General features: G+C 41.1%; 2 protein-coding genes across 8 annotated transcripts; both read right to left on the bottom strand.

The window, feature by feature from the left end:
- Positions 1-8875: 8875 nt before the first annotated feature.
- Positions 8876-14682, bottom strand: LOC112881625 (serine/threonine-protein phosphatase 2A 65 kDa regulatory subunit A beta isoform-like). Of its 4 annotated transcripts, none has more exons than XM_025946408.1 (13): positions 14525-14682; positions 12985-13395; positions 12138-12384; positions 11566-11678; positions 11264-11343; positions 10985-11126; positions 10825-10905; positions 10624-10728; positions 10285-10467; positions 10024-10116; positions 9478-9617; positions 9340-9406; positions 8876-9252 (listed from the first exon to the last, which is right to left on the bottom strand). In XM_025946408.1, exons 2-13 carry the CDS (start codon positions 13375-13377, stop codon positions 9145-9147), a joined length of 1752 nt encoding a protein of 583 aa, XP_025802193.1. In that variant the 5' UTR covers positions 13378-13395; positions 14525-14682; the 3' UTR covers positions 8876-9144. The 4 variants fall into 4 exon arrangements, with proteins under 4 accessions (XP_025802193.1, XP_025802190.1, XP_025802192.1 ...); XM_025946405.1 differs by having other exon boundaries at positions 8884-9264; XM_025946407.1 differs by having other exon boundaries at positions 8884-9264; positions 14530-14678.
- Positions 14683-23399: 8717 nt separating this feature from the next.
- Positions 23400-25867, bottom strand: LOC112879501. Of its 4 annotated transcripts, none has more exons than XM_025943766.1 (5): positions 25532-25867; positions 25318-25405; positions 25143-25247; positions 23874-24350; positions 23400-23718 (listed from the first exon to the last, which is right to left on the bottom strand). In XM_025943766.1, exons 1-4 carry the CDS (start codon positions 25804-25806, stop codon positions 24318-24320), a joined length of 501 nt encoding a protein of 166 aa, XP_025799551.1. In that variant the 5' UTR covers positions 25807-25867; the 3' UTR covers positions 23400-23718; positions 23874-24317. The 4 variants fall into 4 exon arrangements, with proteins under 4 accessions (XP_025799551.1, XP_025799552.1, XP_025799550.1 ...); XM_025943767.1 differs by having other exon boundaries at positions 23405-23718; positions 24237-24350; XM_025943765.1 differs by lacking the exon at positions 23400-23718 and having other exon boundaries at positions 24329-25193.
- Between the last annotated feature and the right edge of the window lie 375 nt (positions 25868-26242).

Below are 26242 nucleotides of genomic sequence, written 5' to 3' on the forward strand. Positions count from 1 at the left end.
AAAGTAGGTGATTATGTATACCTGCGAGTATCTCCTAATCAAGGTGTTCAACGATTTGGTATCAAGGGCAAACTCGCTCCTCGCTACGTTGGTCCTTTTAAAATTCTTGAAATTTGTGGGCCCGTAGCCTATCGACTTCAACTTCCTCCTCAGCTAGCAGCCATTCATAATGTCTTCCATGTATCCCAGCTGAAGAAATGTATTCATGTTCCTACCGAAATCGTTGATACACAAAGTATCAACATCGAGCCCGATCTTTCCTATAAGGAACTTCCAATCAGAATCTTAGATACCAAAAAAAGAAGTACTAGAAGAGCAACGGTCAAAATGTTTAAAATCCAGTGGAATCATCATACAGAAGAAGAAGCTACCTGGGAAACCGAAGACTATCTTCAGAAGAACTTCCCAGACTTTCTCCGGAATTCTTAGGTATCTATTCTCCTTTTACCTCAATCCTGTAACCTAGGGACGAGATTCCTTTTAGGGGGGAAGGTTGTGACACCCTAGGTATCAAATAGAACCAACCAATAGAAATAGTGTTTGGTGTGAATTAGTTTGTGTGGAAATCTAGCAAAGTTGTGAAAATAAGGGTAATTGTGTAAATTTATGAAAGTATAAGTCCTTTTATGTAACTTAGTTGAAGTGTAAAGTAACTTTCCAAAAATTACCAAGGGTCAAAGTGAAAAAGGTGAATGTCATCATGACCAGCCTTAAATGCTTGCAAGTAAGCCCCAAAAGTTCATAAGTTTTGCACTACTAGGACAAGTCTTATGTAAAAAATAATTGAGTTCAAAATGGTGAAATAAAACTTTATACTTTAGGTTTCTGAACTTGAGCCCTAAAGCAAAGTTATAGAGTTTGAAAGTTCTACAACTTCTATTTTGACCTTTTCCTCATTAGGGCTTTGGATCAGTGGGAAAATTCTATTTTCAGTGAGGTCCTTGAAGTTTTTGCAATTTCCAACAAGGCCCCTCGGACCCCTCCCCTCTCCTTCCTCCTCTGGCATCTCCTCTGCTCCTCTGCTTCTCTGCTGCTGCGCCACCGCCCGCCATTTCCAGCCATTCCTCGCCACCTCCTGCCATGATCCACCTCCACACGTCGATCTCCAGCCATAGCGCCGCTCTAGCTCCCTCTTCTGGCTTCCCGCGCGCTTGCCATGCCCCACTTCACTTCTGCCCGAGCCCCCGCCGAGCGACAGCTCGCTGCCGCTGTGGCAAATGCCGGCATCTCCTCCCTTCCTTCGCCCAGCTTTACTTGCTGTGAGCTCCTCTAGTTCCAGTTTTTCTCAGTTCTCTCGCTTTGCCTCTGCCATGTACACACAGAAACTCCGAGCGCCACCGCCGCCATCCCCTCCAACTCCGGCGCCCTCCTGTCCGCCGTGGGCAGCCCGCTCCAATCCTCCCCGCACCACCACAACTCCCTAGAAAGCTTCCCCGTACCCCACTGATGCTCACCAGCCACTTACCGAGGCAGGACCTCCACCGGAGCTAACTTGTCGCCGTTCTCCCCTCCGCCTGTAAGCTTCTGTCGCCGTCGGGCTTGTACCTCCGCCCCTTCTCCGCCCAATTCAACTGCTCCAATAGCTTCCCCACATCCTCCTGCAGCTGTTGAGCCTAAGCTTCACCCTCCTCCTCGCCGGGAACCTTCTCGCCGACGAGCACCCCTCCGCCGCAGTCTCGGCCACTATGGGAAAGCCCCCTCCGGTCATCCCCTCCCCTTCCCAAGACCTCTAGCAGGTGCACCTTGACCTCCTGGTGCTCGATGACCACTTCTCCTCCGACCCCTCGCCGTCCCCTCACCGGAATTTAGCCGGCAACCTCACTGCCTTCTTCCCCGACGAGCTAAGGGCATCCCTGTAAGGATTTCAAAAGTTCTAAGGGTGTCCCTGTAAGATTCCAGGCCCCCCCCCCAATTCAAAAGCTGTGAACTTCAAAAATTCGTAGAAAATTGTAGAAAATTCAGAAAAATACCAAACTAGTTTGGTTGGAATCCTTAAATTAAATCCAACTACTTTTGTATAGTAAGTGTAAGCTATATATGTATATTTTCTGATGTAAATTAAAAACTAAGAAATGAATGTTTTATTTGTAACTCATGTTATGAGCATGTGTTGTAGTTGAATTTTGGAACTTAGCTTGTATGTGCTATTCATAGCTATGTGTAAAAATCTTGATTGCTTTACTGCTCTTTTGCTTAGAAATTTAAGTACCTTTGTTCATATGTGGATAAAACACTTAGATTTTAATTAAGGGTGTTCCTGTTGATGTTTGTATTTGAAATTTATACCATAATTTCCTTTTTGAGTGTGTAATCCATGGTAAAAATATTAGGATTAATAGTAGGTCATACCCCAAGTTATGAATTTTTGGTTTGTTTCCAAAGATAATTCTTTTATACTAGCTTTTATTCCTGAAAAGTTATGATAATATTTTGAGATGTTACTCTAGATTAGTGAAGCATACCCACAAATTTTCAATCTATGAACAGGTGTAGAATAACTAAAATTAATAGAACTTGATTAGTAGATCCATATTAAATAATAATTTAGGGTTGTTCAAGGTGATTAGCTAGTTAATTAAATAAAAGTGTTAAGTGTAATTGTTTTAGTAGTCAACCATGCTACTTCATGTAGTTAGTTAAATGTTTAGAGTTACCCCCCCGTCACTTAATGTAACTAAGTATATGGGTTAATACCCGATAAATGACTTACCGGCTTTGGAGGATTTTGTGCAGAAAACAACTCCGGGACGTAGGGCACCGTGTTGACGTCCAGCAGCACCCGCTTGACCCGAAGTAGCGCGGCATCGTCGGACAACTCTTCTGCGCACATCCGAGACAGATCTTCAGCGCCCATGTACTCGAAGCCTAGCGTATGGCGCTGTTGGATTGGCTGGATGCGGCGTTTGAAGAATGACAACATTACGAACGTGCCGGTCACTCCTATTTCTTTATGGGCTGCTATGATGGCTAGTAGCTCATCAACTTGATCCATATCCCCTTTGGAGAGTTCGGTGTTCCACTCCGGCCTCACGACAGGCGGCTTACCCGATCTTTCAGGGAGTTGGGGGACATGGTTTCTGATGTAGAACCAATAGGTTTTCCATCCAGGAATATTGGAGGGGAATTTGTAGGAAAGGTATCTGTCGCCGGCTTGTTGCCTAAGCCGGCGCCCCCTACAATGGATGGATTTTTGGAGGTGGGTTGTGGTTTTACCCGAAAAAGATAGCGGAAAAGATCCCAATGGGATTCAATTCCAAGGAAAGCTTCGCAAAAGTGGATGAAAATAGCAATGTGGCAGATTGAGTTTGGGTTGAGGTAATGGAGCTCAAGCCCGTAGAAATAAAGAAGGCCATGGAAGAAAGAACAAGTGGGGAGAGCCAAACCCCGTTCAAAGAAATGGTAAAATGAGATGATTTCGTCCACATTTTCCATGGGAAAAAGTTGGCGAAAAGAAGGGCGCCAGTTGACAAGATTTTTCTCCTGAAGCAAACCCTCAGAAACAAGATTCAGGAGTTCGTTATTGGAGCACTTACTATAAGTCCACTCCCCAGAAGGCAGCTACGAATCCTTCCCCTTCCCATCCTTCTCGTTGGATCTCTTGGGCGCCATTTTCAGATCTATTTGCCACGAGTTGCTCGGGGGTTGTAGAGAAGGGGCGGAGAGATTTGGCTAGTTTGGGGCTTCTCAAAGGGGGTGAAGGCGGAGCACGGATCTGGTTGGGGATTCGGGAATTTCTTGGCGGATTGAAGATTGGAAGCACAGATTTTACCCTAAGTTACCGCGGGGTCAAATAACCAGCGGTCGGATACAGGTTTACTGTTCCAAAGTTGAAGAGTCGTCACAGGGAATATTCGGAAGATGAGAGGTCATTTGATGGATTTTTTAGATAAATTATTCGATTAATCATTTTTTCAGGGTTAATTGTCCTGAAAAAAGGGGTTTTTCGAATTCCAAATCTAACTTCCATCATCTATATCATCACACCAATTATTTCCCAAGGGAACATTTTTTCACTGCATGCCATGACTTTTGGGTCCTTTTTTCCAAACCGGGGAGATTTGAATACAAGGCTCGGGGGCTGCAGGATACGTGACATCGACTACTTATTTTTCGAATATATTTGAAAGGTAAGTAAGAAAGATTCAAGACTAATGTAACCCTCAGCCTAATTCTTCGATTCAACCTAAGGCTCGGGGGCTACTCCATATGGAGTGTGATTTTTCATCGCACACCGTACCAAAGAAGTAATTCGGGGCATGAGCACCTCATAGCTTCGATGCAGCCAAGGAAGTACTCGAAGAAGAACTTCAAGACGGAGCTTCAAAAGAAGCCGAAGACTACTTCGGAAGTACTCGAGGAGCCTGCAGTACTCAGCTACGAAGAGCTCAGAGGCTTGTCAGACCCGGGACTACGGGACTGTGTACATAACATAGTTCATATAGGGATAGGAAATAGGACATGTCCTATACCTTATCTATGTTGTACTCTACTCGCATGCGAAGTAGGACTAGCCGATACAGAAAGAAGCTACTCGAGTTGTACTCGAATACGGTTCCTAGGCTAGTGTCGAACTAGGATTCATGTCACCCTGTCCTCCCGGATATATAAGGGCGGGCAGGGACCCCCTCAAAACACAACATCAACACACAAGCCAATACAAACCACCAAACAGGACGTAGGGTATTACGCACATCGCGGCCCGAACCTGTCTAAACCTTGTGTTGCTTGCACCTTCGAGTTCCTGATCTCGGTGACACCCTACCTAAAACTTACCACCTCGGGTATACCCCTCGGTGGGCAGGCGGTAAAACACTGACAAGCTACTCCACGACGGCGGCCTTAGACGGTGGTCACTAGAAAGCTCCGACTAACAGGGTTGGTAGCCCCGACTGACAGAGTTGACAACCCCGATCGGCGAAGCGAGGAACTCTCTCTCTCTCTCTCACACACCTTTCTTCTACCTTTAGATACTCTGTAATGGAGACCCCCCTTGGACTATAAAAGGGAGGGTCCCCATAGGACGAAAGGGAGATATCTGATCCGATCCGACTAGAGCAATCTCCCACTCGAAAGCTTGTAACTCCCCAAACTCTCTCGAGCACCTAGGCTCAAGTAATACGACTGACCGACCCTCAACTGGACGTAGGGCACTTTGCCTGAACCAGTATAAATCTTGAGTCATTGTGTGCTAAGCTAGATCCGATCACAACTACGGCATACACGTTTGAGTAGGTTTAGCTGTCAGCCATTTTCGGAACCAACAACTTGTGTGGATGTTAGGTTGGTGTTTGGGTAATCTTTTGAGCTTCGAGACACTTCCAAGACATCAACCATGGATCCCTCTTGATAGTACAGCTTTCCTAAACTCAATTTTAAGAATAAAATAAATTTAAACCTTTGTCTTAATTTCGAATGTCATCAATATTTCCAATTTAAGAACAGGGGGTCGCCAATCATCATATTCTTTTTCTTTCCTGCACAAGTTGTTCTTGTTATCAAATAAAGTCGTTAGAACTTGTTAACACTTTAATTAGATTGTCATTAATTCACCAAAACTAAGTGAATGCATTTTCAATCTCCCCCTTTTTGGTGATTAATGACAACCCAATTAAAGTGGATAAGATAAAATTAAAGTAGAACAAGAGCATTGAAATCAGGTACATGTGTAGCTCCTCCTAAATGTGTGAATATGAATGGAATTCATGAACTTTGGCCTCAAATGCCATAATTGCACAATTTTAGAGACAAGAACATGAGAGCTCACACATTTACAACAATTCCAAAGAGCAGCAAGAATGTATAACAAAAAGTAAGCAACAATGCATATGACATGTTATATCACTTCAACAAAAGATAAACCAACAATACATCAAGTCAATAACTAGGCATAACAACACAAAGTATCATGACAGCCATCACACAACCACAAGGTTGCACAATTAAGTCTTACAACAAGTTAAGATCCTAGCTAGTCATGAATAGAAAGTCTAAATTCCAAGGTTCATTACACCACACATCACACATAGTTCATTACAGCTACATCACTAAAACGAAGTCTTACATGTCCCATACATAAATAGCTAGCAGATAAAGATAACTGAAACGAAAATGACGATGGATTATCCACTAATTTTCTCCTCCTTTAGCAGCAAGCACCAAAAAGAGGAGGAAAACGGCAATGAGAGCACTCAATCCTCATCCATGTCGTCTTTGTCCTCATCCTCACTGTCCTTAGTCTCCTCAACAGCGGTAGACTTGCCCTTGCGATGACGGGCCACAACATTAACAAGCACCTCATTATCATCAATGTCACCAGGAGGGGGAGCCTAGATGTCGCTGTGAATTCCCTCATCACTCTCTGAAGCTGCATGGGAACCCATTGTCTCACGATAGAAGGCATATGGATTAGCTGCACCACACAGTGGAGGAGGTGGGTCATATGGGCGAAGGGGAGAAGTTGACACGCGAACCTTAGCACAAAGATCCTTTTGCCACTTCTCCATCTTGTATAGCTACTGAGATGTCTTCTTTTGATACTCATATGCATCAAGCTGCGTAGTGTGACAAAAGTGAAAGAGAGCTGAAATCCCTTCTTGACCAAGTTGGTTAGGCGACCATGATGTCTAGAATGCTCCCTAGCCCCAGCAGCCCTCAAAGCAGAAGGTATCGATGAAGATGATGGCTTAGAAGCAGATTTGGCTGGAGCGGCCTTGCGAGACCGATGGGAAGGATTATCTTGATCAAGATAAAGAGGAGTGTAGCTTTATGTGTCATCTCCATATGGTACCACTTCTTGATCACAACCTCAAGCATGCGCATATGTAAGGAGCATAGATGCAACCTAAAATTTAAGCATGGCTCTACTTCGAAACAAAGTACTCCCTTTGTCCCAACAAAGAATGCATTTATGCATATTATTTGGATATTGTGACATCCAGGTACTTACCTAAAATTGCATTCTTCGTTGGGATACAGGGAGTACATAACTTGTACCACGACTTTTATTCTAAAAAGCTCATCAACTTAGTAACTCAACTCAACTCAACTTATTTCAACTTAGGCTAGCTATTAATTAAAGTTACTTTCAAACAAACTTTTGAACTTTTTATTCTAATTTAAGTACTAAACTTAGTAATATGCCAAACATCCAAATTTTTAACACGCAAAGCTCATTAGCAACTATTTTTCTTATCTTGTCGCACATGATGGTTATATACATATGAATGTAGGTCACGCTATCATCATGGTTAGAAAGTAGCCTTCAGTTGACCTCTTTTGCACAATTTAAAAAATATATATAAGATTTTATTTTTGGATTGCTCACTAAGTTGCAAATCTGAAGTGCCCTTCTCCAGTGGCTACGGTTCCAAGAGTACCCGTGTGGAAGATTTTTACCAGCTTCGGCTTCACCTGCTTTGCGCAAATCAAGGTACTATAGCGTGAAACTGTTTTGTAAGCGGGGTAAAAATAAATTAGAAGCCAGGTATAGTCACTTTAGCCGCTTTGGCTTCACCGGTGAAGCTGTTCCGAGGGAAGTGCTCCCAAACAGCTCCTTATTTATTCATAGTTTTTTAATCGACTTTGTTGTTTAGAAGTAACGTGTATGGATCTATATATTTTAAATAAATGTTCAATTGCTCACATATCTTTTCCTGTGCGAAGACGGTTCGGGAAGGCAAAAAAAAATCTTTACTATTGTCTACAATAACAGGTTTTTACCCGTTTCAAGGAGCCTTGTACTGTCTGACACTCCACGTGATGTTCTCGTGCACTCACTCCTCTCCTCCGATACAATACTGCACTTGACCGTATAGTCGTATACGGATGCAATGTTCCTTTATACCAGCAGAATACACTGGCCTCCCATAATCATATACAGATGCAACTGTTCCTTTATACTAACAGAATACACCGACCGCCTAGACCATTTCCAAATCTTAGCCTATCAAAGTCGGTCTAGATAACCAACTGAATGGTGTCACGCGGCCTGAAATCCGTTCTCCACCGACCATGCTCTAATGGTCTGTTTGGTTGCCTGCCGACGGCGCCACATCGTGCCTAAGGTGCGGCGACCGATTCAGCCGCCACACCTGTGGCGCGAGATGTGTGGCGTGGCGCAGCGTCCGAGGCAGGCAACCAAACACGTCTTAAGAACACCTAAACCAAGAGGGTCGGTATCAAAAAAAGAAAAAAAATAGGTGGCACTAAGCCACCACCACCGGGTGAGGAACACGCACCATGAACAAACATATTCCTGTGAAGAATGCAATTATAATTTTTTCAAACAGATTAGTGGTAGTCTGAAAAGCACTTGTACCCTCATTTATTGGCTATATACAATTAGTTTTGATATTTGTTAGCCACATGCAATTAGTTTTGATATGCAAATCAAATTTAATCACTTTAATTAGACAGGTAGTGGAAATCCAATTTCTATTTGTTGGCTATATACAATTAGTTTTGATATTTGTTAGCCACATGCAATTAATTTTGACATGCAAACTAAATTTAATCTTTAATTAGACAGTGGAAATCCAATTTCTAGAATTGTACTCTTTGTAAAAAAAATTCAAACCCTACGATCGTACTTTTTATGGGATAGAGGAAGCATTACAATTTACTCAGAATAACCAGCCCAGCCGCCCACAAAATTTTTGCGGGCCTCCTGTGTTCTGTCCCAGTCTAAAAGAAAAGCAGTTCAATCTTTTAGAACAAAGAGCGAACGCCCACGGGCTACCGATAAATAACACTAGATTTACGCAATCATTTTCCGTATTTGAATTTAAACTAGCAAGGAATGTAAAATGCAGCAGTTCAACTACTTCCCGGATATAATATTGCAAGTGCAAGGCTCAAGGAAGACACATTAGGCACATTAAATCAGAAACAGAAAGCAAAGCCCAATCTGCATTTTTTTAAAAAAGACAAGTCCAATCTACCTTGTAAACACACATAATAACGACGTGTTGTGTCTTGCTCAATTACAACATCAATAACACAACGAACAAGGGATCGAGACCGTCCATTTATCAGCATGGCAGTCGATCTGTTACTGAGGCTAGAAGGAACTCTTCAATCTAAAGGCCAAATTACAGGTACTCCAAAATTGGACTAAGAAAAATCAAGCTCTAAATATCAGACTAGTTAGCTTGACACCATCATTTGATCGCACGCCTGCAGGGCCTGGTTTGCGTAGTATCTTACATCCACATCAGGGTCCTCGCTGAGCTCAACAAGGCATGGTTTCACAGTCTTCTCCACAACCTGCAGAGTAAGCATTGATGATATTCCCCAATAACATTAACTTCAAATGTATCATCAAAAACCATAGGAACTCACAGATTGATCAAGGATCGGTACAAGCGACTGCAGTACTTTTGCAACATTGAACTTGATGTTAGGAACCCTGAAAATTTAATCCATGTTAGTGAGACCTTGAAAAGATGGGATTTATCTCAGAATGCTCTGGTCACTCACCTGTCCTTTGAGGAATTAATGACGACTGGAAGCAGCTTTTGACAAGTGATTTCTGCACCCATGACAGGGGCCAACAATGAGATAGCTTGCAGAATCGTCATGCGATACAGGTAGTGCGGATTGTTGATCTTTTCCAGCACCTGAAAAATCAAACAAGAGAGTTTGTAAGACTGGAAGAAATTCCATGCCATCATAAGAAAGTGAATGCGAATGGCACATATTCCCTATAGTTTGCTATTCATTGCCAGGATAATATCCAGCAGTATGAAATTTGGAGGATGGGCAATTCTTTCAGAGCATACGAATTTACTTTATTTGGCATGACCAAACTTAACTAACATTTGCACACTGAGCTATAATCGAACTTCATTGATATTTACAAAGTTTACAGCACTTGCACATTAACTAATTGGCATCAGTAACATTCACAAGGTAACAAACAAATCAGAGAAAACCTAAGCCATAGAATTATTGACAATTCTACTGGAATGATAACTTGAGGCATGGAAATGCAAATATCAGGTGTTGAGATAGTAGATAAATAACCTGAGGAATTATATGCTGCATTGCCCACTCTGGACCAAACTCCTCTGCAAGGCGCTTCAAGTTGTTAGCGGCAGCATCTCTGATTGAGAAGACCTGAAATTCAAATTTTCATTAGTTAATCATACTGATCCAACCATCAACCAATACATTACAAGGTCCTACATGCACTCAGGGATATTAGAAGATAGAGACGCTTGAGAGAAGCCACCATGGAATTACTGATATGATATTCAGCACATCAATAATCGTAATAATACAAACCTTATCTTCCAACCATTGCATGCAGAGTGCCCCCAACTTATCATCGAAAAACCCAATACCTAATTGACTTGCCAACAATGGGATGTACTCAATTATTGCAAGCCGGACTCTCCAGTGCCTATCCTCTGCAAGTTCTACAATGGCTGGAAGCAGTGATTGAGACAGCAAGTCAATTCCAATAACCTGAAAGATCAAAACAAATTCACCAATCATCAGGAAATTTGAAAAGTAGAAAAAGCAAGGTACCCAACATACTAGTAGCTGGAAAAAGAACAGCTAACTTAAAGACCCAAAACGGAAAGAAAAAGGACCTAATCCAGTACAAAAAATGGCACTGACCTGATTCACTTGATCAAGTTTGCTGATTATGTTGAGTCGAACATCAGGAAATTCATCCTTCAACAAAGAGAGAAAAATAGGAAGAAGTTGTTCAATGGTGGCATCCTGCCAAAAATCAGAAGTTAAGATAGATCAGCTTTCATGGACTGCCAACAGTTGTTTACAGCAAACTCTAGAAACTATGTTTATCACAAATAGCACCTTTCCCAATACAGGAGCCATCCCCATAATGACCGAAGCCAAAGCTGAACGGACATGCTGGGATGAATCTGATGACAATTCCTGTAAATGCAGTTGGCATGAGTTAGTTTTCTGAGAAAAGAAAGTAACAAAATGATGTTTCATAACTTCTTCCCCCCACCTTAACACATGGAAGAATGTGTTGAATTGCGAGCTGTGGACTTAATATGCGACAGAACTTAGTAACTTTTCCAGCAGCGGCTATCCGCACTTCAGCCTCATTGTCACGAAGGAGACGAACATATGCAGGCACCAAATCAGCTCTATTACCAAAACAGAAGAGAGTTCATCCACTTGAAAAGTTTATGGGCTTATATAGTCCAGAAGAATTTAGTACATATGTTTTAGTATCGTACAATTGTACGTTAAATTTATCTATCTTGTAAGGAAGACATAATACCTTGTAGGCTCAGGGCCAACAGCCTCACAGAGCTCATACAATTGATTGGCAACCATATAACGAACACGCCAGGATTTATCCTATCTCAAAGAAAACAAAGCAACTATAAGCATTTAGCATATATGAGTGGTGATGTATTGAACTGCAACAAGTTGCAATCTTGAGAGGCAACTCTGATAAATTATCAACCACTGGCAACTACAAATGTGTCTTCCGGTAACATAACCAGACTAGGTAAACAAATTAGTTGCAATCTTGCAATGTCTCGCAAGATGTATGGATGCAACATGGGAGCAATGTACCTGGGAGAAATTGACAATAACTGGGAGAATATGTGCTACACAATCTTGTGGTTCCAACAATTTACCAAGAGCAGCACAGCCTTCAACAGCCAACAAACGCACTGAATCTTGATCTGAAATGACCATCAAGTTTTAGACAGTTCCAAACTTCCAATGATGCTCAAAATGCATATGACAATGTGCATCCACTAAATCATTGATTCAAGCCTTAATTAATGGTTTCTAAATATTGGTACACAGCCTGGTGTAGTGCACATTTCAGAGTGAGTTATGACTTTAATATATTCAAGCATTAAAAAATAGCTTGAGTTTTTACTGATTTTAGGGTAGAATAAAATAGGAGGCATGTTTCAGGTCCCAAGGACAGTCAAAGAAGCATAAGACATTATGAAGAGAAACATGTATAAACACATACAGTTATCTCAAACAATGTAGATAAGGAACAGGGACATAACCACTGTGAGAAATAAATTAAGCACAACAAAATATCTCAAACAATGTAGATAAGGAACAGGGACATAACCACTGTGAGAAATGAATTAAGCACCACAAAATAATGTATAAAAAATTACCATCTTGGGTTAAATCATCAAATATTGACATTATTTCTGTCTTCAAATGACTTTGTTCAACTGTGGCCGCAAACTTTCCAAGATTTGATGCAGCTGCTCTTCTGACCATAGGCATGTCATCCTGACATAACTGACCATAGATAGTCCTCAATTCTGTTTTCAGTTGATCCGAGGCACTTGGATAGGCTATGTGGAAAAGACCACATGACGATACCCGAGCTGCAAACCACTCACCTGCTGCTAGCCTCTGAACATAGTAAAACATGGACAAATTAAGTTCATGGCCATAGAGGTTCCAATACATGACATGCAACCACAAAATTGACATTCACAGATTATTTGTAATAATTGAACACTGAAGATTCACCAAAATGAAGTGGTAAAATCATATTTGAATGAAAATCTGCATAGATAAGAGATCAAATAGAAAACTAGCATAAAACCATGTGATATAGCAATGTGTGGTAACATAACATCTGCTCAAGAATGATGCCTCATAATCAATGTTTTGCATATATAATTCGACCTATGAAGTACAAACCTGTGAAACTACACTATCAGGAACATCAGTTGATAGTGCACATGGTTCGGAAAACTATGCTAAGCTAATCAATACAGGACATACTGAAATTACTAAAGCATGGGAAGTGGGAAACAGAAGACCCATACATGAATAGTAAGCTAGCCTATAAGACAAAGCAAGCAAGATTAGATAAATAGTGGCATGAAATATAATGTGGACAGTTTGAGCTAACAACATCTGCAAATATTAAATGGAGTAACAATGGCAGCACAATTTATTTAGAACAACAACAAATGTACTTTCTGCTACTTATGAACCTCTTACCTTTACTACTGGAATGAACCAGTCGACAATGTCATTTTCCTTCATCTGTGCACCAATACGGCACAGAGATTCAACTGCCTTGTCACGGACACAAGTTTCCTCCACCGTACACAATGTCTCCAATGGAGGAAGCAAAACATGTGCATGTTCTACACCCCCAACATAAGGAATGAACACACCCAATTCCTCAGCCATTGCAAGAAGCACCTCGTCTTCGTCGTCATTGTTTTCACTAAGAAAAGGAATGAGTTCCTTTCTGGTTCTTTCTTCCCCAAGCGCCCGTGCAATTGTGGAAAGTCTTCTGATGGAGTTTAGACGCAATTGGATATCCTCATTCTTAAGCTCGTCAATCAGTACCGCAATTGGATACAGAGGCTCATCAATCATTGCCATCAGGTTTATCAAGGATTTCTGAATTTGTAAACGAGAAAACATAAGCAATTAGTAATTCTAAAATTTCCAATAAATAAAAAGGAAAATTTATCATAACTTGGGTTGCATAAACAAAGAGAAACAAATTATAAAGGCATGTTTGGATAAAAAATATCAATGATAAGATCTCTGATAACATAATCAAAGATTAGATAAACCAAACTATTTACAAATTTGCAGTTCAAGAAATCACTGAGATTGACTTGCATGCACATAAGGATGCTACTGTGACAGACATGGTCCAGATAGAAGTAACAAATTCACGTTCCCTAGCAGTACACTGCAATTAATTTGAAAGGTCAAATACTTCATGACACCATCTAAGTGAGGCACAACTACCTAATTAAAAATGATATATGCTTCAGTCAACCGCTAAACAATATTTTTTGTTGACCTGCTATAATGTCATACAAAGATGCCTATTTATTGTCTAAATACGATTTTAGTGAAAGAAACACCATCCTTTAAACATTTTGAGGAATTGAATCAGGGGCAGGCAAATGCTCCAGAAAATTGATTTTCGGCATCGATAGATCCGGTCATCATGTACCCAAAAGTTTTTGTGTCTTCAATTTCTATAGTTATTTTTTTCTTCTCATTAAAGCAGCATGAAAGAAAATTCTCGGCGTCTGTTTCTGAAATCTGATCTATGTAACCACATTATTCACCTCCATAATTGCTTATTGAATTTCCGAATAAATGACTGAGATACGAGATGGATAGTGGGCGCACATATAACGAGACGGATAACAGATCGACACGGCGATATACTCATCTACAACACACAACGAGAACCGATCCAAACAACAATATATACCTACCTACACCGCCTCCCAGGCTCGCACCCACCCGACAACCAATTCCACCTCCACACACGCCGCCTAGCTCTCACAACCAACAAGAACCCAAACCATGACGAACCAGAAACTCCCGCAATCTCTCCAAAACCAGCGGAATCGAACCAAAACAACCCAGATCTGGCAGGGGAACTAACCGAAACCGAACGAAGGCGGCAACAAGCCCTCGACCCGCGGCGCCAGCGGCTAGCGTGGAACGCGAGAAGCAGATCTAGCGGTGGAAGCAGGCGGAGAGGGGCGGCGGATCTCACCTGACCTCGGTAGGGTCGGATCGGGCTTCTGCGGCTGCGGCGCCGGCTAGGGCGGCCGGAGAGGGGCAGGGGTGCTCCCGAGGCAGAAGGGGGAGGTCAGGAGGTGTTACGGGGATGGAGACGGACGGGAGGCAGTCAGGCAGACGAAAGAGGGGGGACGGGGGCGGGGGTGACGGGAGAATGGGTTGGGCTGGGCGGAGCGCCGCCGTCGGAAGGAATGTCGGGTCCACTCATGGGAACTTACTGCCTGGTTGATCAAATCGAAGTATTGGGCTGAATTGGAATTCCGCTTTGTTATATGTTGGGCTCCCTATGGAATGGAGACGCAGGGACTTCAAATTGAAACATTTTTATTTTTGTATTCTTTTCTTACTAGGTTCAGTGCTGGTACATTGCTACATATTTCAGAAGTTTTCAAGAGAAATACATAGAGTATGAGCAATACACAAAGCTACATGCGCCACGATATCCAAGTAAGAATTTTTTGCAAGTTTGATATGTAACCCACTGGAGAAATAGTATTTAGCATGTTGGGTTCTATACATTTATGATTAGAGATAGAACACTTATATATATTAAGGGAAAACTTGCACATGTGTCCTTTTAAATCATGATATATAGATTAAAATCATCCACCAACAAACAGATACAAATACAAATAATCACAGTACATGGCCTTCCATCCTATAGTAAAAGAAAGCTTAATCTTTAATCATCTGTAAAATGCAAGATGTCTCATTACATATACAAGATCAAAATATAATTTTTACAAGATCATCGCAGGAGCTTTGAAACTAGAGAAACAAATAGCAAATAATACAAATGGAGGTCAAGGACAAACTACACAAATCAGTAAAAAAAGAATATACTCCACTAAATCAGTTTCTCTATGTCAGAACGATTTTTTTTATCTAGATATAGTACCGGAAGGAGGAAATTTGTGGAACGCTTAGAAATTTATGGGTTGGTTTCATCTCCATATCATTATACATTGATACTTCTACAACTTCACATATTCCATAAGGCACACACAAGCAAGCCTTGCTCTTGGAAAGGTTAGCTGTCTTGAGAAACTCCATTGCATCCATTAGTAAGTATATTATGATGAGAACATCTAGAAATAGGATGGACAATTCTGATGTGATCCTGTTGGCAGAAGAAAACCATTTGTAGAATCAATCTATATTCGAATAACAAAAAATATTTGTAAACAATACTTCTCATTCATGTACCTGTAAAAAAAGCTAGATTTGTCAATGAACCTATCATAGGCGGAATCTTTTGCACCTGAGTAATACAACATCTCCAGAGTAAGACCAAGAAAGAACTTATAATCATCTGTCAATAGGAAACAACATGTTAAGATCATTGTATACTTAAACAGTTTGATAAAAAAAATAAATGTATGGCACAACAATAATTTTAATATTACCTTATCTATGGCAATAGGACCTCCTTATATACAATATCCTTTGTGAATGTACCATTTAATGTTGTGGTATTTTTCTTCTCATTCTTCTTTACCTTTTTCTAATCCTTCTGATTAGTATTTTTTGCCTTGTTATCGCTATTTTTCTTCTTCTTTTTAGCATTTTATTTCTTGTCCTCGGTACTAGGTGGGAGGGCGAGGATCCTGTTCGATATGACGGTGGCTCTAGATAGAGTAACTTACAACTGACCATGAAAGACTACATGTTCGGACAACTACATAGCAACGATATTGGTGATCACTTGCCCCTATGCCTTGTTGACATCAAGGAAAAGCTGAGCCTAATAAGGAAATGATTCCTTTTCAACTAGAATGGAAACATCTCATTGTCAGAGGAGCATAAGGGTGACTGATTTAAGAAAACCCTGAAAGGACCTCAAGATGCCTAGAGAGGGAGTGAATAGGTTAATTTAAAACTTAAAACATTTTAAAAACTGTCAGTAACATAGATGTCCAGATACTCCGGATATATTTTCGGATACTCCGGGCTTTGTGTCCGGAGTGTCCAGAGATGTTGTCCGGAGAGTCCGGGTATGAAACGATCTACACAAAAACTAAGAGATTGATGCTGTAATTTAGATCGAATAAATTTAGAAGAGCTAGTGGTACCTTTGGAGTGTTTTTTACCAGTTGTCTTACTCTAGAATCTTGTATAATAGTAGATCGATCACAAACCCTAAAATATTAGTCTCACCAGCAAATAACCAATAGTTCAAAGTAAGGTGACACGGAGAGACAAGGATTTGTTTCCCGGAGTTTACTCCCAAGGGAGCTACGTCTCTATCGAGAAAGAGTTCAAGAGACGGTGCTCAAGAACCCTTATGCTCCTCCCCAAGGGCGAGATCGACGATCAAGGCCAAGGTCACTTACTATGAAATCCTCCGAGAGGATGGCGAGTACAAACTTCTTGTGGAGCTCACAATGTGGCTGAGCACTCACAAGCATGTCTAGCCATCTAGGAGCACTTAGCCCCAAGAGTAACAGACTTCAATCACTGGCTTGACAAGGACCTAGTGCTCAAGGGATTTGAATGGCAGCTCACTAAACACAAATCTCTCCTCTTGGAACACTCACACCGGACACTCTCAAGAATATCATTTCGAAGTGGTTTTTGTGGCTCACAAGTATTTGTATGAGTTCTCTTGAGCACTAGTTCTAAGTCAAAACCTGCGGATCAAAATCTCTCTCTATAGTACGGGGTTCCTATACTCAAAAATAAAACAAAAGTCTACTCTTCGAGTAAATTTCAACCACCGCTTTTTCATTTCCTTTTGAGGGGTCGTACTTCACCATATGTTTTGCTTTCTCAACTTCTGCACCTGCACACATGCTAGATAAACGCTATGTGTTTTTTCATCTAAAACCAAAACCCAGTAAGGGGCCTAGATATTTTTCAATCTCCCCCTTTTTGGTGATTAATGACAACACACATATAATTCATAGAGCTCCCCCTTAATGTATACCATGAACTTGAATTTCAAATTGACTTCTCAAATGTTAATATTGGCACATTAGGGCAAATCCAAGAAAACTCTTTATACAATCTATAGTGGGGTGAGCAAGTGTGTGCCAAGATAATGTGTGATGCAAATGACAGGTTATGCATTCAAGAAAAATTAGTCTTGGCAACAAAACCCGGAGACTCCGGGTATATGTCCGGATACTCCGGACAACGTATCTGGAGTATCCGGCTAAATAACCGGAGTATCCGGACCTCCTGCACAGAACACAAAAAACAACAAGTCATCACAATTCAAATAAGCATCACATTATCATTTAAGCCTTAGAACAACTTCAAACTGAACAACTAAGCAGATTAAGGCACAAAGTAGCACACATTACAACTTGTTTTCACACCACATAGTCCTTACATAAAGTTTGTTCAAGCGAAACGATAAGACGGCATTACATTAAGTTTGATACAAAGCCCAAATGAGTACATAAATTATATTTTCATTCCCCTTTGTCATCAAGTGCCAAAAAGGGAATGAAAAACAGTGATAAAATATTCTACTCATCATCATCATCTTGGACGCCACCATCGGATGTATCCTCGTCCTCATTGGAGTCGGGGTGCTCGCGGTAGTCACGTGGCTCTTCTTCTTCGGTCTCCTCATCTTCATCAAAAATTTCTTGACCACGGGAGGAGAGCGACGTGAGCGGGTAGGAGGACGTGTACGACAACGTGGGCGAGGAAGCGGAGCATGAGAAGCAGTAACAGCAGCCTCATCCGCGGCATCCCACTTGGCAAAAGGGTCATCAAACTCAAGCAACTCATGATATGGATCCGTGGGAAGGCCTAGGTGATTCTTGATCTCGATGATATCCCTGCGGTTCTCATTAATTTCATTAGCCATGGACTTGCACATGCAGAAAATGATCTTGAGTGCCCTTTTGATGAATGAGCTGCTGTGACCCTGATGAGACGATGATGGACCCGAATAAGATGGAGCTGGGTCAAACCTCGAGTTTCTTGTGGCTCCGGCATGAAGAGGAGGTGCTCGTGGTGCATCACCGGAGCGCGGACGGATGCGAAGAGGCTCATGCTTGCAGTCCTTCGGAAATATGATCATGGTGACCCTCTCAATCATATACATAATATAAGGAGGTGAAGTTAAGAATTTCTTGGGATCATAAGAATTTCTTGGGATCATTCATTCTTCTCCTTAGCTCATTCCAAATGAAGTCCATGATGCAAAAGGGTCTTCCACCGGGCATAGTACGAGCAAGAAGATTGCATGCAAAGTAGCGGAGTGCCATGGAATCTCCATCCTTAGCATCAATAGTGGCACGAAAAAAATGAATTCATAGTGTAGTAAAATGGTTGAAGGGTGCTAGCATTTCTAGCTTCGGCAATGATGGGGTTGTAGAAAAGTGGGGGCAATTGACTTGGCTTCAACTGACTTTCAACATGAATGGGGTCACATTTCTCATCATTAGAGCCAAGTCCAAGAAGCCGTGAGAAGGTTATGTAGTCCACTCTATACTTCACTCCTTCGGTGGTCCAGTAGAAGGCAATCTTCCTTGCATCATAATAGAGAGAAGAATGGAATTGAGCAAGGATCTCTTCATTCCAATCGTACCGGAAGCCCATGATATCATAGAGGCCAAACTCTTAGCACATTGCAATCGCTTCATTGAAGAATGGATCATTGAGTCTTTCAAAGTAAGCCCAATCCACATACTTGCAAGGGAAATTGGTGCCTTGCCCTTGCGCAAAACCACAGAGGAATAGAAATCCTGATGCAAATGACACCAAAACCTTCGTTCCAAATTTTCTACCTTCTCATACTTATACACATCTTCTGTTCGAGCATTTGTGACGGCCACAGCTTGCTTGAAATAATCTCTACCCATTTGAACGGTATACCTATGACATTCAGGTATTAGGATTACAAACACACTAAATTCTAGTATACAGTGTGCATATTTGATCTTGTGTATGTGTGTTTAAATTGGAATGCAAAAGGGAAAAGGACATTAATGTAATTCTGAAAAATTTAGGTCCTTTAGTGTTAAATGGGTAAGAATGGGAGGTAGAATCCAAATATATGAAGATTGTTTTGCAAAAGTCAAGAACTTGCTTTTAAATCATAAATATAGATGAAACTACACATAGGATGTAAGTGTAGTATAGTTTTTAAATAGGATTTAATTAAAGTTTAAAACTTTGCCAAGTTTTATGTTAATTACCAATCCTTAGCTCTTTTGCAACTAAAGCTTAAAGCAAAGTTGTAGACCTTGCTAAAACCTACACTTTTTATTTGGGGCACATTTTCATTTGAGCTATGGTTTGAAAGTTATCTAGGCTTTACAGTGGAGTCCCTGCACTTTTGGGAAATTGCAAATAGACCCTCTTCGTCTACCTCCAGCCCTCAGCTCCTCTATTTCTTCTCTGTGCCGCCCCCGCCGCCTTCGCCGGCCATGTGCCGCGCACCCGCCGCCTCCGCGCCGCCTTTCCTCGCACCACGTGTCGCCCCCAGCCCATCTAATTTCGTTCTCCCGCACCCAAACATCGTCTCCCGCAGCGCCGGTGAGCTCAAAGCTCTGCCGCCGCTTGGTCTCGCCGTCGACCCGCCGATACAGAGCCTCTTAGCCCCGGCCAAGCACACCGTCAGCACCACATCATCACGTGGAAGCTCCCTGACCACTTCCCCACCGCCCTCCGGCATCCTAGCCACCGGAACGTCGTGGACCCCCCTTGGAGCTCCGCCGCCCGCTTGGCTTCGCCGTCGTTACGCCGCCTCCGTCCCTCTCTGCCCCAACCCAGGCCACCCCCGAGACCGCCGTGAGTCCCTGAGCATTTCCCCTCACTTGCCCCTCGTCGCCGGTGAGCTCTCTCGCCGAAATTAGATCGGCATCGATCAGACCTCCTGTGCAGTCCGACCAAGGACTCAATTGCGAAGATTCAAATGTTTCCAGGGGCCTATTTGTGAGAAAGCAGCACCCCTCTCTAAACACAAATCAGTCAACTTATAAAATCCATAGGAATTCGTAGAAAAATCCAAAAATTGTAAAACTAGTTTTGTTGTACTCTAGAAGTTGAACCCGACTACTTTTGTTACTAGAGTTTGGTTTAAAACTAAATGCTTTTTGAGTTATTTTAAAGTCAAGCAAAAGAGTGTTTTGTGTGTAACTTTTGCATGCTAATTTTGTTACCTGTGAATTTTGGTGTGTAGTCTATTTAAAGTAAATACAAGCTTGTGTAAAAATTTCAGCACCAGTACTGCACCCTAGCTTCAGCTAATTTAATTTTGTACAAATCAAGCTTGAGAGGATTTAAATTTTATTCAAACATGTTCCTAAGCTTTCCATGCTTAGATCTTTTTACCATATGTTGATATAGTTAGTTCCTAATTAATCTTTCAAGAATTTATAACACTATTTACCTAAGATTTGAATTTAAACCTAACATTTGAACTAAACTCAAATACCCTAATGTCTATTTTCAGAAAATTATGAAAAATTCATAAGAAGCTTATCCACTAGGAATAAGCTTATCCACAAAAATTCAAGTCCATAGCCTTTATGAATTTCAAACTAAAAATTAAACTTTTTAATCTAATTCAATTAATTCAACTAATTAAGGTAATTGGATTAGAGAGCCAATAATAGGTTTATATTTAATCCTCTTGCTTTATAAGTTTGAGTGTATTAACCTGTTGGATTGCAACTTTATTATGAAATAAAACTCTTAACTCAAGAACCATCTAATCAAATTATTGCATATCATGTAGAGTCAACGACACTCGACGACGGAAACTACGAGCTAGTCCCGGAAACTGAGCTAGGATTTTCTGAAGACCCGGTAAACGTTGTCGAGACTATAACTAAAGCCCCGAACCAAAGTTCGGAAGTCTCTGACACCACTGACCGTAGCCCCGCTCAAGAAGGCAAGCCCTGGTGCATAACCCAGTATTTCAATTTACTACAATTTTATGCTTATATATTATATCTTGCATTAAGTCTAGGAATTGAAATGGAACCCTAGATGCATTGATACTAGGAACCTATGTATTGTGCCTGAGTCCTTATCGAATAGATGCTCTGCTAATAGGACCGGTAGAAGTCGGGTGATTTCCTGTCACTCGCGCGATTTAGGAGTTGAATGTTTACTATTCTGCAATCACTATAAGGATGATAGACGGGGTCATGTGCAGTATCATGACTTGTAAGGTTACCCCGTCTGTGTTGATAAAAGTGGATAAGGTCGCAGTGTGTGGTAGTGGTGGCTAAGCATTTGAAAGTACTAGCCACATGCCGTGAAATATGGTAAAGCGGTAAGCCTAATAACCAATCGGCCCGATGAGTGGACATACCTTCGATCACTCGTATTTTGGTTTTTCTCATGCACCGACGTGTGGGAGTACGTTCCGCGCAGCGGACAGGAGTACGGTCATGTAGTCGCGCTACAGACGTATGTCCTGCACAATTGGTGTGCGTACGGTCCTACAGTCGCTTGTGGTGGCCCTGTTCCACGAGTCGGAATGAAAGACAAACGGTTGCTTCGGAACTATCGTTGGATGTTCCAAGCGTATAAGTTAGGTTTGCCTTGCAAGGTCTGGAAATTCGATTCAGAATTGTCCGTTTCTCATGGAGATTGGGACTACTTATTCCTTCTGCCACATAGAGTAAGAACAATAACCATTATAGAATAATCTGAATGGATGTGAACCTCTATCTTGTTTATCTAGAATAGGTGCTTACCTAGAATGGTTAATGAGACTAGAATCTGAAAGCTAAAACATGAAAGTAGATTATACTCTTTGTTGCTTTTCAGCTAAAATTAAACTCAGAACCATTACAAGCCAGCATATGTCTAGCTACATGGCTAGGTATACCATGACCCGCTTAAGTCTTACTGAGTATTAGCATACTCAGTCTTGCTAGTCTATTTTTCAAGTATGACCTTTAAAAACCCACGGACGGTTCCGCATGGCCAACTTCTGTCCCGTTTGGCTGGTCCATAGAATAGGATCCGTCCCCGGCTGGCAGTGACCCTCCTGAATGACACCATACTTCGGGCTAAGTGTGGTGTCAACCTTCGCGACGTGTGTAGTCGCGTGTTAATTTTCTTCCGCTGTGAACTTGACAAGCATGTTTAGCTTGTCATTTTAAACAATATTTGTTTATTACTTTAAATTTGAAACGGTTTGTAATAATGTTTAATATTCTGTGAATTAAAAGTTGATGAGCTGTTGTGCGACTGTAAACTCACCTTCGTGCGAGGTAAACCTGCTTCGATCCTGTTGAACCGTGGTTGCATCGGGCGGAGACCCGACAAACCAATGGGTTGTTCCGTTTGAAGTGCGTTGAGTTAGTATCGGCTGCTACGGTGGAAACGTGATTGCGAGTATGGGTTCCTATTGCCATGACTAGTGTTGAGTTGTGATAATATTGATTTTGTGTTGCGATAGCTAGGCATTGTTGCCACCACTGTCAAGTTGGTTGCAAGTAGCTGTGCATATGGCCACGATGTAATTACGTCGTCTCAATCTTGACTTGCGTTGCAATAGCTGTTGCTATATTGCATCCAACAAAGGATTAGTTGAAAGTACTTGTGAATATAGCCACGATGAATTTGTGTTGCTTTAATCTTGCCCTGCGTTGCAAAAGATCTTATTATATTACATCGAAAAAGTCATTTGTGTTGCATCCGTTGAGGTTCTATTGCCCCCAACATCATATGTGGCTACATTTATGTTTATTTGGTTGCCAGAATATTTGTATTTCTACTAAAATTTGTTCGTGGGCATTGTTTATCATATACATGGTCCTAACGTAAAGGGGTAAGGCCGGCCAGCCCACTAGGACGGGAGATCATTTTCCTTATTTAACTAGCTATAAAATACTAAAACTATTTTCTAAAATTAATCATGTGTAAAAATTAATCTGCGCTGCGTAGCCGAGCAAAAATTGCTAAAAAGGAGAAAAAGCGCACATGCAGGAATCAAACCAGCAACCCACCGTCCACACCTGATGACCCAAACCACTGGGCGACGACCTTGTTTTGTAGATTGGTAGTGAACAAACATATATAAATATTTTTAATTTGTAAGCTTGAAAATAAATTCAGAAAAAATTATTTATAGTGGAACAAGAAGCTGAGTCCTCTATCAAACATTGACAATCGTGGAATTTCTTCATCTCAGTAGTGCGTACTGCCCAAGGCACGCCTGGCAACGACAAAATTCATCTGACCTTCCTGTGAAATTCAGAAGAGTGAATGAAGTAAATGCAAGATGGTTCCAAGATATCTTTGAAATACTATTCATTATACAGTCCTACCACACTTATTTTGAAACGGCAGTAGGTATTGTACCCAGAACATGAGGGTATGTAAGGTATAAAAAAAGTTACCTCCCCTCATAAAAACAAGGCACAACACCCAGGCTGTAACAGTGTTATAGCTGCCTATTAGAGGAACATCCGAAGACTTTGAAGCCTTTCAGCATTTGCAGATATCTTACCGCTGTTGTAATGGCTTAATGAAAACTGGTGCTAAGAGCTAGTCATGTAAAGTAGCAGCTGCATAGATAAGACATGAGAAACTAGCATGAAAAATATGACGGTACCCAACTTGTCAAAAGCAAAATCTTGTAGAGAAAAATGCATTTCAACAAATTAATATTTTAGGTAACTCAGTGTACAGAAACCATGACGCGTATTGTTTTTTTCTCAATTCAAAATCAGGCGGTACAGAAATCTTGAAGTTCCTTTTACCCTGTTGTCAGCTGTTTAGCTTTGGCTTGACCATATAAGCCCAAAAAGTTTGGATATCTTTTTTCATGAACCAAGCCTTAATCAAACCAAAATTGCACACCTCATGAACCAATCCTTCAATTAACAAAAAACAAATATTTGAGTTCAATATTTCACAGCACAGGAACCAAGCCTTAAATCAAACAAAAAATTGGGCAGCTCATGATCCAAGCCATCAATTAAAAAATCACATCAATACATATAAAATCACATTTATGTAAAAAAACTCATCATCCTATCCTTGGCCTAAAGAGTTGACAGGTGCAACATGTCCCTCGTCAATGTAGGTGTCATCATTATCATCATGTTCATCAACTAAGTCTTCATCATTTGGTTCTGGCACAGGTTTTAGCTTTTTCAATGATGCTAGCATCTCCGGTCACTCCTTGAAGGTCATTCCTTGTCCAATTTGTCAACTCTTCAGGTTGGCTAGAAATGTTCATGGTCTCGACAACAACATCGAGTGAGTCAATATCAATATGTCCTTTCCGTTCAGTCTCTTCTAGTTCTGGCATGGAAAACAAAATTCTAGGCTTCATTCTAACAACACTGCTACAGTTGGATTTATTTGCTCATTTGACACAAAAAACCTGCTCAACTTGAATCCCCAGAACATAAGGATCATTTACATATCGACGACGAGTTGTATCAGTATCTATAATCCCATATTGATCCTTATTGTACCCTTTACTTTTGTTCTTAGTAGTGGCAGGAACGTCGTACCAATCACACTCAAACAAAATGACTTCTTTTTTCACCAGGGAAATCTAGTGTGACTATCTTTTTAAGGGCACCATACCAATCCATATTGCCCGTACTATCATCACCCTTCACTAAAACTCCAGAATTTTGTGTACTGAAGCTAACCTCTGTAGAAGCAATTCGAAAAGGAAAATCACGAGCCAGGTAATGAGGACCCTGAGAAAGGGCATATAGCTCATCACTAATCTTCCATTCTGCATTTACCTTCATCTACACTCAATTCAAATAAATGAATAAGACAATTGCTATTTTTTTACATGTATATGACAACATTACTCACCTTACGTTCAAACCACCCAACAAAATGCTCCCTATGACGCTTATCAACATCGTGTGCGCTAGCTCTTCTCATCAGCTCCTTATGCTCACTATATATTATTGGTTGGAACAAACGGATTACATTAGTGCAACATTAATCATGAGTAATATTCTGCTGTTAGTTATCTACTATGAAAAAATACAAAAACACAAAAAAGATTGTTATAACAGCTTATTTAATCCATAGAATTGCCTCGTCATAGTTTGATAATATGTAGTGCCGCATCTGCAGCATGCTCCCAAATATGCTAAGACCAGCCGGTGGTTCATTCACCGTGCTGCTCTCATGATGCGCTGGGCGATTCAGCTTCGTATCAATGTCTTCTAGGAAGCAAGAGCAAAATGTCATGCACTCCTTTGAGATATATCCCTCCGCTATTGAACCTTCAGGTTGTGCCTTGTTTCTAACATATCCTTTAAGTGTACGCAGATACTTCTCGATCGGATACATCCACCGATAATACACTGGTCCTCCAATTTTAGTCTCCTCATCTAAATGAACTAGCAAGTGCATCATAATATCAAAAAATGCTGGTGGGAATATCATCTCAAGCCGACATAAAGTCTCTGCAATTGAAGAGCTTAGTTTTTCAATGTCACTTTGCACCAGCTCCTTTGAACATAGTGCGTTGAAAAACCTGCTAAGCTCAATCAATGGTCTAGCAACCTCTTCAGGTAATATGTGCCGTGCAACTAAGGATAACAGTTTGTGCAAAATAACATGATAGTCATGTGATTTAAGTCCAGAAACCTTACAACCATTGATATCCACGCATCTCTTTATATTAGACGCGTAAGCATCAGGCATCCTCACTCCTTGCCTAAGGAGTACAGTGAAGGTGGCAAAGTTTACTGACCATTCTCCACCACTGGTTGCTGATCCTGCC

The sequence above is a fragment of the Panicum hallii genome, chromosome 2, assembly GCF_002211085.1.
Source record: "Panicum hallii strain FIL2 chromosome 2, PHallii_v3.1, whole genome shotgun sequence".
Classification (NCBI taxonomy): Eukaryota; Viridiplantae; Streptophyta; class Magnoliopsida; order Poales; family Poaceae; genus Panicum; species Panicum hallii.

Bases quoted from the DNA above. Each gene is read 5' to 3' on its own strand.
- LOC112881625 (XM_025946405.1), bottom strand. From the start codon at position 13,377: ATGGCAATGATTGATGAGCCTCTGTATCCAATTGCGGTACTGATTGAC. The intron at 11,127-11,263 runs GTATTATGTCTT...TTTTGGTAATAG, and splicing joins GTTGGCCCTGAGCCTACAAG to AGCTGATTTGGTGCCTGCAT. The intron at 9,618-10,023 runs GTTATTTATCTA...TTGATTTTTCAG, and splicing joins TGCAGCATATAATTCCTCAG to GTGCTGGAAAAGATCAACAA.
- LOC112879501 (XM_025943764.1), bottom strand. From the start codon at position 25,806: ATGTATCCGATCGAGAAGTATCTGCGTACACTTAAAGGATATGTTAGA. The intron at 25,406-25,531 runs ATAAGCTGTTAT...AATAATATATAG, and splicing joins GAGGCAATTCTATGGATTAA to TGAGCATAAGGAGCTGATGA. The intron at 25,248-25,317 runs GTGAGTAATGTT...AATTGAGTGTAG, and splicing joins TTGGGTGGTTTGAACGTAAG to ATGAAGGTAAATGCAGAATG.